This window comes from Rutilus rutilus, assembly GCF_951802725.1.
Source record: "Rutilus rutilus genome assembly, chromosome: 2".
Classification (NCBI taxonomy): domain Eukaryota; kingdom Metazoa; phylum Chordata; class Actinopteri; order Cypriniformes; family Leuciscidae; genus Rutilus; species Rutilus rutilus.
The window spans coordinates 10955516-10973133 of record NC_140210.1 but is presented as its reverse complement, the minus strand read 5'-3'; the positions used below and the strand labels follow the sequence as shown (position 1 = coordinate 10973133).

Here is a 17618-nt window from a genome sequence, read left to right as displayed (position 1 = left end):
ACATTTAGATGGCAGGGTTTTATCATCACTGAGGTCTGAATGTGAGGTAGGCTAGTTAGGTGTTTGGGGGCTCCCCCAAGAAAATTTTGATTTCTCTGATCTACATATGTGCATTTTAAGATGTTTTGAAGGCCAAAAAAATTGGATAACAATAGCTTTAAAACGATGTCACGCAGCTGATTATTTTTTCTCTCCTCATCAGCATCACACTCTTTTTCTCTTATTTTTTCTCTTGCTCTGTCTCTTCCCCTCCTAAAGCTGAGCTTTGACTGATATAGGCTTTTCATGTTTGTGTCAGTGAAGAAAGTAAACATAGGGTCAACTGATAGGTTGATTTATGAATCATTTTCTCAGAAGCATTCATTTACTGAAAGCTACTAAGCTAGGTAGGTAGCTAAGTTCATTCACAATATGTACACATTCATTATTGATCGTATGCCTAATACAGGGCCGTAGACTGGGCTTTATAATCAAGGAGGTCCTAAATTTAAGGTTGTTAGGGGGTTCTTTTTTTATTTTATTTCTCTGATATGTGCATTTCAAGACGTTTGAAGGCCAAAAAAGGATAAGAAATAGCTTTAAAACAATGTCAGTGTGCAGTAGATTATTTGTCAATACCTGCTCTCACTTCTTATCCATCACTCTCTTTTTCTCTCAGTCTCCTCATCTTGCCCTGTCTCTTCTCCTCCTAAAGCTGAACTTTTTTGATTTACTGAAGGCAACAAATTGTATTATATTAATTCTCAACATGCACACATTCATTATTAATCTTATGCCTAACATGATGAAAACGACTTTGTTAATGTTTCTTGTCCCCTCACATGACAGTAAACGAATTATTACATTACATGAGTCACGTTACATAGGCCTATTTTCAGTTAAAAATGAAATTCGACAAAAGTATATTCGTTTGCCGGATTATTTTTGTCATTCGTTTCACATTTATGACATAAAAAAAACTGTCAAATGTGAAATGTTTCGTTTAGCTACTTACATCTTATCTCGCACTTGACCGTAAACTGAAGCTTCAGGCCATGTCCACACTAATACATTTTCGTTTGAAAACGTATATTTTTCTCTCCGTTTTGGCCTTCCGTCCACACTGAGACAGCGTTTTTATTGATGAAAATGAAGCCTTTTTTAAAACGCACTCTAAAGCGGATACATTTGAAAACGCCGTTTTCGCGTTGCAGTGTGGACTGAGAAACCGGTGGTATTTAAAAACAATGACGTAAATTTAGTCACGTGACGCATATTGTACCAATAGATATTCATGTTTATGCCAGTATGCCTGTTATGTGCTGTTCACTTTCACACTGTTGTTAAAAATATTCTACATTGCACACTCTTCATCAGAGGTGTCAAAAGTATTCACATTCATATGCGCTGCGCATAACCAAATGTGACTACAGCCTCTCACAAGTTAGAAAGACACCACAACGCCAATCAATTTAGCGATGTGTATTCAGGAGGCGGGACTCAGATCTAAACCGTTTGTGTAATTGGCCCATTTTTTTTTTTTACGATGACAAAACGGAATGAAAACAAGCCGAAATTAAATAGCTATTTTTAAAATGTAAGGAGTAGAAAGTACAGATAATTGCGTGAAAATGTAAGGAGTAGAAGTAAAAAGTCGTCTGAAAAATAATTACTCCAGTAAATTATAGATACCCCAAATTTCTACTTAAGTAAGGTAACGAAGTATTTGTACTTCGTTACTTGACACCTCTGCTCTTCATATCACAGTCCTGCAAAGATGACAGAATTTACTCACATTTGCTGTCCTGCGGCAATACATGAGAGCAGTTGCGTTTTAGACCAGTCATATGGCGACTGCGTGCGACCTGGACCGCATCAGTGAATGGTGAGATATTTCACTAAATAAAATTATTCTGTCAGAAGAATTGCGCGATAACTTCATTATTTATTTTTCCATCTGAATCATATCAGTGATCTTTTGTGGGGTTTTACGAATGTGCAGTAAAGGTGAATTTAGCGTTTTCAGGCGTTTTTCAAAAGTTTCTCATCCACACTGAAACGTCCGAAAACGCCTGAAAACGCTAGTGTGGACGGAGAGGGTTTATAAACGAAAACGCCGTTTTCAAATGTATCTGGATTAATGTAGACGTAGCCTTAGTCGCTCTGCTCAAATCATAGACAGTAAAATAAAGGCTCAAATTCGAAAAACCCTGTCCTCTGTTTTGCACTCTGCTCGGCGCCGCTGCGGATTGAAGATGAAGAGCGCGCTGGATCTGATTATAACAAGACTGAAGCGAACACTATTTCAGATAGCCCGTCGGGCAGGCCGGTTATGCATTTTGGTAGCCCGACTGGAAAACACAATAGCCCCGGGACGTCGGGCTAGCGATTTTGCGAGCCCTGGCACACATTTGTTGTGTCCAACAATGTTGAGGTACAATCGTAGTTTCTTGCGCCTGTGAACGTCATGGCAACGTAGCCTACAACACAAAGTAGGCCTACCTCATGCAGGAAACACTTAACGTAACACATAAATGCGCATAACTAACGAAAATCAAGCAAGCTAATATGCATACGCTATGAAGTTTTGGCGAAATAAAACATTAGCGGACCGGAGTGAATGTGGAATTTTTGTCAGAAAAGTTCTTGCACAAAATAAATTCAAGCACTTTCAAGGACCTGTATCTATGTATGCTTATTTTCAAAAACTTTCCAGGGCCTTGAAAACATTTTTTCAGATTCACAAACTTTCAAGGATTTCAAGGACCCGTGGGAACCCTGAGATGGGTCGAGGCTGGGTCTTCCAACATGAAAATGACAGCACACAGCCAGGATAACCAAGGAGTGGCTCTGTAAGAAGCATATCAAGGTTCTGCCGTGGCCTAGCCAGTCTCCAGACCTAAACCCAATAGAGAATCTTTGGAGGGAGCTCAAACTCCGTGTTTCTCAGCGACAGCCCAGAAACCTGACTGATCTAGAGAAGATCTGTGTGGAGGAGTGGGCCAAAATCCCTCCTGCAGTGTGTGCAAACCTGGTGAAAAACTACAGGAAACATTTGACCTCTGTAATTGCAAACAAAGGCTACTGTACCAAATATTAACATCGATTTTCTCAGGTGTTCAAATACTTATTTGCAGCTGTATCATACAAATAAATAGTTAAAAAATCATACATTGTGATTTCTGGATTTTTTTTTTTTAGATTATGCCTCTCACAGTGGACATGCACCTACGATGACAATTTCAGACCCCTCCATGATTTCTAAGTGGGAAAACTTGCAAAATAGCAGGGTGTTCAAATACTTATTTTCCTCACTGTATGTATAGTGCATTAATAGTGGGAGAGGCGGGTCATAGCAAGCACCGGGAGAGTCTGTGCGTGTGTAAAGAGATTTGTCTGTGTAAAGAGATTCAACGAATATCTGCATTGAAAGTGTGAGTACTGCGTGAAAAAAAAAAAAAAGTTTCAGTGACATTACTACATTAACCCTCATACACTGTTCGGTTCCTGGCTTCAGCCTGTATGGCCCGGGTCAAATTGGATTCCTAACTGGATTCAATACAATTACCCAAAAAAAAAAAAAAAAAAAAAACACACTATGAAAAAAATTTATTACATTATTAATTAAACAGTTGCTTTTGAATAGCTGTCTATATGGATTAAATTGACCCACGAAAAGCAAGATTGTAAAAAAATTCTGAATGCACATTTAACAAAACCTTGCATGCATGTTCATGACCCTAAAAAACTATTTAATTGTATTTCAGATGGATTGAAAAAAGAAATGATAGCTCATTTTTAGCATATGTGGCTGACAAAATATTATTCTGTATTGAAATAATTGGGGAAAAGCTCCTTTTTTAGCTTCATTGTGAAACTGCAGCTTCATGCTAACACAAAATAAATAGGATCTGTATTCTTCTGACTTCCATTTTTCCGCGCTTAGACTTTTGGCACGGTTTTTGCGCACAAATACGGCCAAAAGTATTGCAGGCATGTGAACAGCAATTTGCAACCGAAAGCAACAGAGTCAGGAACTGCAAAACAGATTAATTGCGTAAAATCAAACTTTGTGTAAAAAAATAAACTGTTGCAAATGTCTAAATGGCTTGTGTGCATGGGGCAAAAAAGTTCCCGAAATAACCCGATTTGTACAGTTGCGTCTTTTTTACCTGCGCTTCCAGTTTTGGCACGATTCCCTCACTGATTGAGTTTTGCAAGCGTGAAGAGGAGGGCGGGTCCACCTTCATGTAGCCAATCAAATGATCTTCTCGCTGACTCTCAATTTACTCTTATCTGATTGGTTCAATAAACACACCAGTCACCAGAACACATCTTATTCTTCATTTGGCTCAGTAACATTCTCGTTGCCGAAATGGTACTTTTAATGCACTCATACATGTTAAATAAATAAACAAATAAATCATGATTGCTGTTTATTACAGCACCATTAGTCTGATTAAGGCTGACTGACATTCATACTAAATTTCAAGCTGGTGTTAACATACACAAACTCAACTTTGACAAAAAGTAACTAATTATGTCTGAATAAAAACCTAGCAACCAGGGAATACACAGCATCTTGATATGCTAGGGCATGCTTGATAGGGCTATACAGCCATGTAGCGGTTACACGATGGCATTGCAGGTGATAAATGGTGCATCATTTAGTGATGCTCTTAAAATACACGTTAAAGGGAAAAAGATATTGTAAATCATTTTAGTAAAATAATAATAATAATAATAATAATAATAATTCTGGAATCCTCCTGATCAGTGGACAGGTGAAATTATGCATGCAGTAGTGCAGATATTAGGCCTACATTCAGCAGCATCAAGATTACAAACTGATATGGTCTGATGAGCAGGATGCATGCACTGTATACACAGAAATTTTCTTTCTTCACACCAGCTCCAAATTCAGTAAGGACTCATATAGGCAGCCTAATGGTGCACAGCCTATTAAGCAATCATGATTTATTTGTTTATTTATTTATTTAGCATGTAGGCCTATGAGTGCATTAAAAGTGATGTGTTCTGGTGACTGGCGTGTTTATTGAACCAATCAGATAAGAGTAAATTGAGAGTCATCGAAAAGCTCATTTGATTGGATACATGAAGAAGGTGGAAACGCCCCCTCTTCGCGCTTGCAAAACTCAATGAGTGAGAGAATCGTGCCAAAACTGGAAGTGGATGTAAAAGAAAGACGCAACAGTACAAATCGGGTTATTTCGGGAACTTTTTTGCCTCATGCACACAAGAAGTCATTTAGACATTTGCAATAGATAATTTTTTTACACAAAGTTTGATTTTACGCAATTAATCTGTTTGGCAGTTCCTGACTCTGTTGCTTTCAGTTGCAAATTGCTGTTCACGTCATGCCTGCGATATTTTTGGCCGTATTTGTGCGCAAAAAATGTGCCAAAAGTGTACGCACGGAAAAATGGAAGTCAGAAGAATACAGATCCCATTTATTTTGCGTTAGCATGAAGCTGCAGTTTCACAATACATGAATTACACTTAGGAATAACAGTAAAATTCTGCAAATATTTTTTTCTTACACTTGAAAGGCGATTTACACCTTTACAAATCTTCTCTTGCGCGTGTAAATTTAATTTAGGCTTGCAATCTTATGTACAGTTTCACAAATCTTACCCTGCGCATGCAATTCTTTATGACATCATTTTACCATAGTGGTCACCCTATTTCCCACATCAGTGTTGTTGAGAATGTCAGCGTTGTTTCATTTGACTTTAAACTAGTTTAATTCATGAGGATTTTGATTTGTGGTTTGTATCTGAGAAGTCACCGAACTGGAACGCTTCTCACTGGATCTTATGAACTGTATCTATTTAAATCAAGATCTTGTGAATCTGAACCAATCGATGAACCTGGGTTAATACCATTATACTGTAAATTAAGATGGAGGATGCACCTTCACTCTCTTCCATTGTAGTAAGTGAAGCCGCCAATGCCGTGATATCAAGGTTCCGCCCATAGACGGTTGTTGTCTTTTAGCTAGCTGGCCCATAACATTTATGTACTAATTAGCTTATAAATTTAACTTAGCGGAAAAAAAATTCAAAGGTCCATCGGATCTTAGGTCGGTTAGTACAGTTTACTGCAGAACAACTCATTATGTCGATGTGAAACAGTTATGGAAATGCTGAAATTATAGTTTAAGCTTCAATCTCCTCCCGAAGATACAGGAAAAAAAAGTCAGTTGGTGTGACTACAAGTGACTACTTCACTCAGAGAAGTGGTCAATCATGACGTCACACCTACGTTTTAATAGCATCAAATAACTAACAAAAAACAAACTTGCATCAGCGTGATAAAAACTGTGTAACGAATGGCCTTAAAGGACAATTCCGGTGAAAAATGAACCTAGGGGTAATTAACACATGGTTACCGAGTCGATCGGTCTCTGGGATGCTTGGATGTAGGGACCCTCATTATGCTACCGTGTTAGTGTGAGGCTATTTTGAGCCTTGTTAGTGGTATTAACTAGCGATTTACTTTTACTTATTCTATGCCCCATATACTAGCGTTATAAGCTAATCTGTTTTTAGAGATAAAACTCTTTACATTCGATTATCATGAAAACGCATCCCAGAGAACGATCGACTCTGTAACCGCCGGCCCTAAAACCAGTTCTCAAAGGCTGTTATCACTTCGGCTCCACTGAACGATCTCAGCAAGGGACTGTGTCTACAAGCCTCAAAGACAGCACAGGAGACACTAGCCATTTGGTTAAAGACTATAGAGACAAACTCCAATACACAAAGGACATTTACTCCATTCTTACCCACAAACTTTTTTTGTGTTTGCCACATATCGTGTTTTTTTTTTTGTGTGTTTACAATATACAATCTTTACTTAGTTTAGTTGTGTGTGTAGACTACCCTAGTTTCATTTATTAAACCATTATATCGACGCTTTGTCTCTGTGTTTGCCACATATCGAAGTAACTTAAACATCTTAATCTAGCGATACCTACTGTATGCTATTACCCTGCTAGAACTTTATTTACTTTAGTTGGAAAAGGTTATCCTTTCTTGGCCAGGAAGATAATATATTTCCTAGAATTAATAATTGATTATGCTTTCCGTTCATTGGATGAACTGAGTAAATAATTTTACTATTTATTCTGCTACAGTCAATTCTAAAAATAACTAAAATATTTAGTTATTTTTATTCAAATGTTTATAGTATTTCTCCTGTGTTTTATGCATGTCCCTATGTTTTATTAGCCTAGTTATGATTCTTTAGAGTAATGTTAGTTATGCTAGAGTAATGCTAGAGTAACTTCCAATGTTGATATCCAAAGATGATGTATCACTGCTTTAATGTCTTCAAATCCCCTCTTTCTTAGTATCAAAATAATACCCTTTTGATTTTATAATCAATGGTGTACAACATGTTTTGATAAATTGCATCATAAATATTTGTACCATACTTTAGTGTAAAGACTACACATATTCTCCATGCCAGCATGAACATGCAAATGGAGATGAGATGGAACAAAGACTTTCTCCAGGTCATCTTAGATTGGTCACCTCAACAAATGGGTGTGAACTGATAGGACCTTTAAGAGTTTCTGATTAGGTCAGATCTATGCTCACTCTCTTTGAGACAACATTCTCCTGTCTTCTTCCGGCAACTTCATCAAGTTAACTTCTTTGGATTCAACGTGGACCACCCCAAGAACCCAAACGAACGCTTCAGCGCACTCCTGGCAAAATCATCAAGAATCTCAAGAATCTCCTGCGCATCTGGACTGTTCAGCAACCAAAGTCAATGCAAGTACCTGTTCGCAGCCTTTAGATGCATTCCTAAGTTATTGTGCCCCTTCAAGGTGACCCTGATTCTCTGATGTTTCTCGTAGGCTGTGGTTAACTGATTGTAATCTTGCCATTCTCTTTTCTTCTCTCTCTCTCTCTTTCTTCACTTTTCTTTACTTTCTTGATTTTGTATACAATCTTTGCTTAGTTTAGTTGTGTGTGTAGACTACCCTAGTTTCATTTATTAAACCATTATATCGACGCTTTGTCTCTGTGTTTGCCACATATCGAAGTCACTTAAACATCTTGATCTAGCGATACCTATGCTATTACCCTCCTAGAACTTTATTTACTTTAGTTGGAAAAGGTTATCCTTTCTTGGCCAGGAAGATAATACATTTCCTATAATTAATAATTGATTATGCTTTCTATTCATTGGATGAACTGAGTAAATAATTGTACTATTAATTCTGCTAGAGTCAATTCTAAAAATAACAAAAATATTTATGATTAATTATAATCCTTTAAAATTAATTATAAATATAAATATAAATATATATTTTAAACTGTAACTCGTAACTGCCTAAAATGACTAAAAACCATCTTTGGGAAAAAATTTTTGAAGTGTAATTTGATTGTTCAGTTTGTCTCATGTCCAATTACATTACATTCATTACATTATTTTCCTATTATCAAAGTAAAGCCGCTTTGGAACAATCTACATTGTTAAAAGCACTATATAAATGAAGATGACTTGACATGGAGAGGGCTTATGACCTATACTGCATCCAGCCACCTAAGGGCGATTGAGATGATTTGGCTTCACTTTTCAGGACTTGTGTGGCACGCTTGGTAAATACCCAGCCCTAATCAGCAATACTAGGCTATTTAAGCAAAGATTTTAGAAAGAATTATACATTTCACATGACAATAGTATATAGAAAAATAAGTGCTAAATTCTGCAGAATTGTATTCTGTAGTCTTTCAGTAGAATGCAAGTAAAAAAAAATAGACAAGTAAAGGAGTGCTTACTAGTGTACTCTTTCAATAGTATATAGGCATAAGCCCGCTGACAGAGCCATTCAGCATTTTCAGCTTTCTCTCCCAATGCCTCATTTAGCTCCTATAAGACAAGACAGATATACATTATTATTAGAGAAATTATATACACAAACACATTGACCCACATTTATTTTCTCTAATATTGTGAGTATTAAATTATATATGTATGATAATGATGTGTTGGATGATGAACTATAGATATGCAAAAAATTAAGGGGATAAACTTATCTGTCACACCAAAAACACTCTTATAGTGAAAACATACACACTTGGGTCAACTACTTCTTGAATATTGTGCAATTGAAAACTTGAGCAAATAAAAGATACATCAAACTTTTGTATTTTACCACCAAACTCTAGTGATGTCAAATGTACCTGTACACTGGTGCAAAGTGATACAAAAAAAAAATATTAAAAAAAATAACCTATTAAGGGTCTTTTCACACTGAGCGTGAATAAGTCTGTAAGTCATAATTGAATTGACACTCTTGAATTGAAACGATATATCCCTATGGAGCTATTCACACCAGGCATGATCAATCACAGCACGACAAAGCGCGATTTTTCTCCCTGTTGCTCCGCGATGAAACGAGCCATCCGATTAGATGTGAGTTTACCTGAGTTTGTGCTGTTGCACAAAAGTGTGAGAGTGGTGGAACTGTTTGGAAAACCTTTGTTAACACTGAAGAAAAGTATTCCGAAAGAGAGAAGAGAATGGATGTTGAGTGTTATCATTGGTGTCTGAGAATGTTGGTGTCTGAAATGTTCTTTATACAGATTATCATTTTCTATTCATTTCCTCTGAATTATGCGATCTGAAGATCTTGAAACAGCATACAGAGCACTGTTTTCTTCCGTGCGTCTGTTATGAGTCAGGGTTACACGAACAAGGATTAAAGTAGGATTAGTAGATGTAAACTTGTAAAATGTCAACTGTCTTTATAAACTGCTAAATAGAGAGAGTGTTACTGATCAAGCAGGCAATGAAAACATTGCAGCAGCGTGTGCGGATTTCATAAGCCTGGAAATATATTTATAGCATCAATTAATGGAGTATTATACTACAGGGCTGTTTGAATCTGATTGGTTGACAACTGTTCTATGGTGTGCAATTATTTTCAGGGAAATGCACAGCTAAAGTAGTTCTAGGCAGGTCTCCATTACAGTTCCATATCACTTCGCCAAATGATTTCAGTTATTTCAGAAGGTCTTTACAGACTACAACAGCAAAAGAACCAAAACCCTCCAGTACACTGAACAAGCAAATATAGTAAACAATAGGGGTGGGACAAAATATCGATAGGGCAATATATTGTTGTCCTTCTCTGTGTGATACTATAATCGATACGCTGACGCCAAATATCTATAGTTTAATTTATTATATTTTAAAATAATAGATTTCCCTGCTCCCAGTGTCGCTACTTCATGGCTCCTTGAGGTAGTAGCATTCAACACATGAATGAGGGAAACGTGAACATAAAGCCCCTTTCACACAGCGCGATGATCCCGGCAAATTGCCGGGAAATTGCCAGAACGCCTTCTGTGTGAACGCAAACACGACCCGGGAATGATGCCGGTATCGATGCCGGGTTGGGGACCTAGTAACATTACCGTGTTCAGTCCCGGAACGCGCGCTGTGTGAACAAAAGCCGTAATAATGCCGTGTCGTAGTGATGACGCTGAAGCCGGGATCGTTCGCCAGCTGTGAAACGGTACGTAAATGCGCAAGTTTATGATCGAATCAGAGCAAAAAATGCACAAGTGTGGTTTCTCATGAGAGAAATCGCAGCTCATAAGCAAACTTAAGACGCTGCTGAGACATTACATGTCACGTATGTCACGTGTCTTTACGGGATTTTTACGTGTTGTGTGTGAACGCACTCTCTGATTCCGGAAAATCACTGGCAGTGTGAATGAACCAAAATCAAACGAACCCGGGTCAAATCCCGTGTCACTTTATCCGTGTATGTTCCGGAATCTCTGTGTGAAAGGGGCTTAAGTTAACCCCTTAACAACCCCCCCACTAAACCCCCAGTTTTACTCTAAAACTGCAAGCAAATTAAAGCCAAAAATCGAAACAAGTTGTGTTCCAAATTTTAGGTTGATATCTCAAAAAATTAGCTTTCAGTAAGATTTTATTTGGGCGCAGTACCAAACTTTTTCACTAGATGGACAGCCAAGCTTCCTTACTGACCATACAAGGGCGCCTCCATTTTCATATGTTTTGAGTGATCTGAACCATGTATTTCCATAATTTCATAAAATTTATGAAGCATACATCCTATTATTTTTAAAAACAGCCACCAAATATGAAAACTAGAGATTGTAAGCTTTCAAATGATATAAAGTTTGTCAATATTACTTTAGGTTTTTACTAAGATATTATTGTTCTAAATATATATGGGCAACCGACACTTAAGGGGGGTTAACTAGCCACTAACTAATATTTTTTTAATGGGATGGCAGACAGCAGTGTAAGTAAAATAATAGATATACTAGATGTAAATAGTCTATTAACAACATGTTTTGGAAGCATTGATCATTGTAGCCAATCACATGTTGAAAGCATGAACACAATGGCCAAACAGAGATGTTTAAGAATCTGCTCAACAGCGCTCAAAATGCTAGGGGGAAATGGCTGGTATCGTTACATTTTTTTAAATTTTAAAATACCCAAGTCGGTACCTTTGACAACACTATTCACATGTTTATTTTAAGGAAGCTGGTAAACGCTGAGATGTTCCCAGGTTTAAATAAAAGAGGTTGGCAAATTTTGAAATGTACCACTACCAGGTTTACATAAAACAAGTCGATAAGCAGTTAAATGTGTCAATTTCACAAAGAAAAGTTTAAGCTTTTAAAAAGCATAAGCATAAAATGTTTCATTTATTTAAAATGTTAAACAGACTGAAAAACTTTTTGTGCTGTTTTCTAACAGTTTGGACTTAAGAGAGAAAACCCTGCACATAACCTTTTCACGGGAATTTAGTTTTCATAGTTCGACAGATATCGTGATGTATCATTCTAGGATTGTCTAGCAATATATAATGATTATTGCAAAATTGCTGTATCGTGATATTATTGGTATCGTGAGCCATGTATCGTGTATCATATCGTGAGGTACCCTGTGATGTCCACCACTAGTAAACAAAAGGATAAAAACTAATAATTATTTCCATGTTGTTGTTTTTTTGCCACAAAATTACATTTTATTGTGCATTATGTATTGATTACGGAAAAGCACATACTCTCTTTCTCCTGCTCTCTCTCCCACTCAAACGGACACACTGAGACATGAACATGTTGTCAGCGCTGCTCTGACGATTTCATCAGTAAAATAGTTTAACAACTTAAAAGCTACGTGACATATCTCACTACTAGCGAGGTAATAACAGGGCTATTCTTGGAGCAGATATTGATGCTGGTGTTGATGGAATTGATGACAATGTTGAGAGACGCATAGATTCAGGTAATTCAGACACGCTTAATCTCTCTCTCTCGCTCTCTAATAACTGCATTACTCTGCTATCTGTGGCTCAAACCTACTAGCTCTTATGTTTTGGAATTAGCAAAGGAGGACTGGGATTAGATGTGCAAGAAATTAGTCCTACACACAAGAGCGTTTTAAAAACAAAAACCTGACAAACATCTTGAAATACATCATATGAACACCATTTTTTCGAGTCGTGGCTGTGTTACCACCTTGGGTATGCAATATTTTTAATGCATTTATTTTTTATTTTTAACAGTCCGTCGTCAATTATTCTTTGCATGGGAGTATAACGTATGATAAAACCACCAAGATAATCTTATGATCAACTGCCATGATTTGCGGAGTGACCACCAGCTCTTGACAGCGCTGCTCTGTCCGTTTGATCGCTGCCTAGCAGCCACGCGTGGATGTCATTAAATACTAAATATATTCCTTTCTTCTTTTCTTTGTCCGACACTGGGGTGCACTAAGATGATTGACGGATACGCATCCCAGACTCCATAGCAGGCGTAAACTTATGGGCCGCCATACCCTCACACTTTGGCAGCTCAATGCTCTGTTTTTATTTGTAATAACCAAATAAATAACCAGATAAACCTAAAATGTAGTATCATAAAACACTACAAATAACACATCTGCCCATTGTTAAATAAAAATTTAGACATTAGAACTTTAGATCGCAATCGGAAGTTATTACACACATTCGATGCACTCGTTTATGTGTAGTACCAAAATATCTTAATTAACTGTTGCATGTTGTGCAGCGGATGAGGTTAAAGCCAAATGAGAAAACCTACGAGATATACATAAGGAAAAATGTATCATGCAGGTGTGAATTTGCTGAAAGCAATCAATCATTTCGTCTTAAGTGTGAAAGCTCCGTTTCTCTGTGCTTCGCTTAGCTGTATGCGTTGCACTCAGTGTGAAAGGGCCCTTAGACTCTGGGGTCCTTTCCAATAAGAAGTGATCATGTCTCATGTCCTACTCCCCATTTCCTTTCCACTTCCAGAGTTTCCCTTCCAAATACTATAAAGGCATACACAAAACTCAGAGACAGACTGCTAACTTTAAACGCAAAAAGTGTGTATGTGTGTGCATATTCTCTGAAGAGCACACCTGCATGTACCTGTGTGAAATTGACTTTAGTAGGGTTGTAATATTTATCAAATATAATTATTGTTATTATTATTAGGCTAATATTATCAAATTAATATTAGGACCTACAATTAATTTTCCTTTCCTAATTTCGCAACGACATCACCACATAACCACACTACATCCCACATCAAAACAACTTTGAACAGGAAGGTGATCCATTCAAAAAAAACAAAAAACAAAAAAACAATAAGAAACATTACTATTGTAATAACACTTTCATTATTAAAAACAAAAAAAGAGTTTTTAAGAATAAATATAACAATATAATAACTAGAAAATAATAATATTTTTATCTTACAGAAAACTTATTTTACCACCTGTTAACATGAAGGCAGCCTATAAATCATTAGGATTTATAAATAGGATTTATTATAAAATATTATATTATTTTGATAAAAATCTGTGACAGTTTCTTATTTTTTGTCAGGAGGTATGCAAAATCAAAGACGGAGTCCATGTCTTTATGAAATATAAGCTTCTTATACATTCACTGTAAAAAAAAACCCTCCTAGGTACACTTCTGTACACTGGAGAAAAACATGGATTATCATGTTTACTACGGCTGTGTATCAGCAACAAATTCATGATACAATACACATCATGATACAGAGGCCACGATACGATATATATAACGATATGGGTCTGCACTAAATTTCAGTTTAGTTTAACAGCGGTTTATTAAACTCCACAATATTCGGAGGGGCTTGCAATTTTTCTAAATTGCTGCAGATTTCCTGCAGATTTTGGGCCTAAATTTTGTGTCATTGCAACGCACATTCAGCCAAAGCCAACTTCGAAGTAGGCTATGTGCGTTAAACTTGAATCGATCGCTAAACTTGTTTGCGCTGTTGATTCGGCAATGTAATCGGTCACTACAATTCAGTCAACATTTCAGTTTATCAACAGTGCCTGTGTGATGCATAAAAGAGGCTTGCGCACTCAGTAAACAACCCCAAAATGGACGAGAAGCAAGATCAAACGGGTGAAGGAGACACATGAATGAAAATGTAAATTCACTCTCTGACAGTAGATGGTGCTTATAGAGCAGCAGTAATATACAGTGAGGAAAATAAGTATTTGAACACCCTGCTATTTTGCAAGTTCTCCCACTTAGAAATCATGGAGGGGTCTGAAATTGTCATCGTAGGTGCATGTCCACTGTGAGAGACATAATCAAAAAAAATAATCCAGAAATCACAATGTATGATTTTTTAACTATTTATTTGTATGATACAGCTGCAAATAAGTATTTGAACACCTGAGAAAATCAATGTTAATATTTGGTACAGTAGCCTTTGTTTGCAATTACAGAGGTCAAACGTTTCCTGTAGTTTTTCACCAGGTTTGCACACACTGCAGGAGGGATTTTGGCCCACTCCTCCACACAGATCTTCTCTAGATCAGTCAGGTTTCTGGGCTGTCGCTGAGAAACACGGAGTTTGAGCTCCCTCCAAAGATTCTCTATTGGGTTTAGGTCTGGAGACTGGCTAGGCCACGCCAGAACCTTGATATGCTTCTTACAGAGCCACTCCTTGGTTATCCTGGCTGTGTGCTTCGGGTCATTGTCATGTTGGAAGACCCAGCCTCGACCCATCTTCAATGCTCTAACTGAGGAAAGGAGGTTGTTCCCCAAACTCTCGCAATACATGGCCCCGGTCATCCTCTCCTTAATACAGTGCAGTCGCCCTGTCCCATGTGCAGAAAAACACCCCCAAAGCATGATGCTACCACCCCCATGCTTCACAGTAGGGATGGTGTTCTTGGGATGGTACTCATCATTCTTCTTCCTCCAAAGGGATTTTGTCCATTATAAATAAGTGTCTTCTCTCAGGTTTCGTTCCTGCTCTTTGCAAACATGCTACAGTGAAACCTGTATTAAAAAACCCAAACTCGGACATTAATGATCTATCAAATTTCAGACCCATTTCAAATCTATCATTTATATCCAAGATCCTAGAGAAAACTGTGTTAATGCAGCTGCAGAGTTTTCTTGATGAGAACAGTATTCTTGAAAAATTTCAGTCGGGCTTTAGGTTGCTCCACAGTACGGAATCTGCTTTATTAAGAGTCTTGAATGATATTTTACTTTCTCTTGACTCAGGGGATTCTGTTATTTTAATTCTTCTAGACTTGAGTGCAGCGTTTGATACTGTTGACCATAGAATTTTATTATCACGTCTTGAACAAATTGTTGGCATCCGTGGAAGTGCTCTCAGTTGGTTTAAGTCGTACCTCACAAATAGAACTTTCTCTGTTGGCATTGGTAGCTCTCTTTCGTCTGTAGCTCCTCTTACCTGTGGTGTTCCACAAGGCTCCATTTTGGCACCTACTCTGTTCTCGTTATACATGTTGCCACTTGGCTCTATTTTTAGGAAACACGGAGTGTCTTTTCATCTATATGCAGACGACACCCAAATCTATCTGCCTTTTAAACGCACTGACACAAAGGGTCTAGAAAATCTTTATTTGTGCTTAAATGAGATAAAGTCCTGGATGTCTACTAATTTTCTACTCTTAAATGCTAGTAAAACGGAAGCTATTGTATTTGGGCCTCCAGTAGAAAATGAGAAAACATTGCTTAATGCGGGAAATATTTATTTTGAGATCAAACCTACTGTTAAGAGTTTAGGAATTACCCTAGACTCCGCCCTTAAGCTTGATAAACATATTAACTCAGTGGTTAAATCCTGTTTTTACCACCTAAAGTTGTTATCCAGGGCCAAGTCTTTTCTATCGTCGAATGAGCTTGAAAGAGTACTAAATGCCTTCGTGCTATCCCGCCTTGATTATTGCAATTCCTTATATGTGGGATTGCCGCAGTTTTCTATTACTAGACTGCAAATGGTCCAAAACGCTGCTGCCAGATTTTTAACCGGGCTCCGCAAACATGAACACATCACGCCTATTTTACAGTCACTAAACTGGCTGCCGGTGCGTTATAGGGTCGATTTTAAAATATTGCTGTTTGTTTTTAAAACCTTAAATGGTATCGCCCCTTCATATTTATCTGAACTTTTGACAGCAAACGTGTCTGTTAGGTGTTTACGTTCCTCCAGCAGTCGAAATCTGTCCCAGCCTCACTCTCGATTGAAGTCGCGAGGTGATCGTGCTTTTGCTGTTGTGGGTCCTAGGCTGTGGAATACCCTCCCAATTTCCCTGAGAACACTGACCTCCTTACTTGAGTTTAAACACAAACTAAAGTTATATTTTCTCGAACAGGCATTTCCTTGATTTTTTTTGACGAGGTTTTTATATTATATTATGTTTCTGTCTTTCTGTTTTTTGTGTATTTTATGTAAAGCACAGTGGTCAACGTTGGTTGTGTTTACTTGTGCTATATAAATAAATAAAGAAAGAAAGAAAGAAAGACAAACACGTTTAGTGGAATTATGACCAAAAAGTTCTATTTTGGTCTCATCTGACCACATGACTTTCTCCCATGACTCCTCTGGATCATCCAAATGGTCATTGGCAAACTTAAGACGGGCCTTGACATGTGCTGGTTTAAGCAGGGGAACATTCCGTGCCATGCATGATTTCAAACCATGACGTCTTAGTGTATTACCAACAGTAACCTTGGAAATGGTGGTCCCAGCTCTTTTCAGGTCATTGACCAGATCCTCCCGTGTAGTTCTGAGCTGATTTCTCACCTTTCTTAGGATCACTGAGACCCCACGAGGTGAGATCTTGCATGGAGCCCCAGTCCGAGGGAGATTGACAGTCATGTTTAGCTTTTTCCATTTTCTAATGATTGCTCCAACAGTGGACCTTTTTTCACCAAGCTGCTTGGCAATTTCCCCGTAGCCCTTTCCAGCCTTGTGGAGGTGTACAATTTTGTCTCTAGTGTCTTTGGACAGCTCTTTGGTCTTGGCCATGTTAGTAGTTGGATTCTTACTGATTGTATGGGGTGGACAGGTGTCTTTATGCAGCTAACGACCTCAAACAGGTGCATCTAATTTAGGATAATAAATGGAGTGGAGGTGGACATTTTAAAGGCAGACTAACAGGTCTTTGAGGGTCAGAATTCTAGCTGATAGACAGGTGTTCAAATACTTATTTGCAGCTGTATCACACAAATAAATAGTTAAAAAGTCATATATTGTGATTTCTGGATTTATTTTTTTAGATTATGTCTCTCACAG

At 37.6% G+C, this 17618-nt stretch overlaps 1 protein-coding gene and 1 long non-coding RNA gene across 5 annotated transcripts in view; one reads left to right on the top strand and one right to left on the bottom strand.

Annotated features, from left to right (window-relative positions):
- Positions 1 to 17618, top strand: part of LOC311285937 — a 458548-nt gene that overhangs the window by 112068 nt on the left and 328862 nt on the right. The window lies entirely within an intron of this gene.
- The window catches only part of sugt1 (SGT1 homolog, MIS12 kinetochore complex assembly cochaperone), a 209900-nt gene that overhangs the window by 174840 nt on the left and 17442 nt on the right, over positions 1 to 17618 (bottom strand). For all 4 annotated transcript variants that reach the window (XM_084401816.1, XM_084401815.1, XM_084401814.1 and 1 more), the window contains exon 3: positions 8796 to 8886. In XM_084401816.1, the coding sequence (XP_084257942.1) occupies positions 8796 to 8886 (91 nt within the window). The remainder of the gene's footprint in view (positions 1 to 8795; positions 8887 to 17618) is intronic.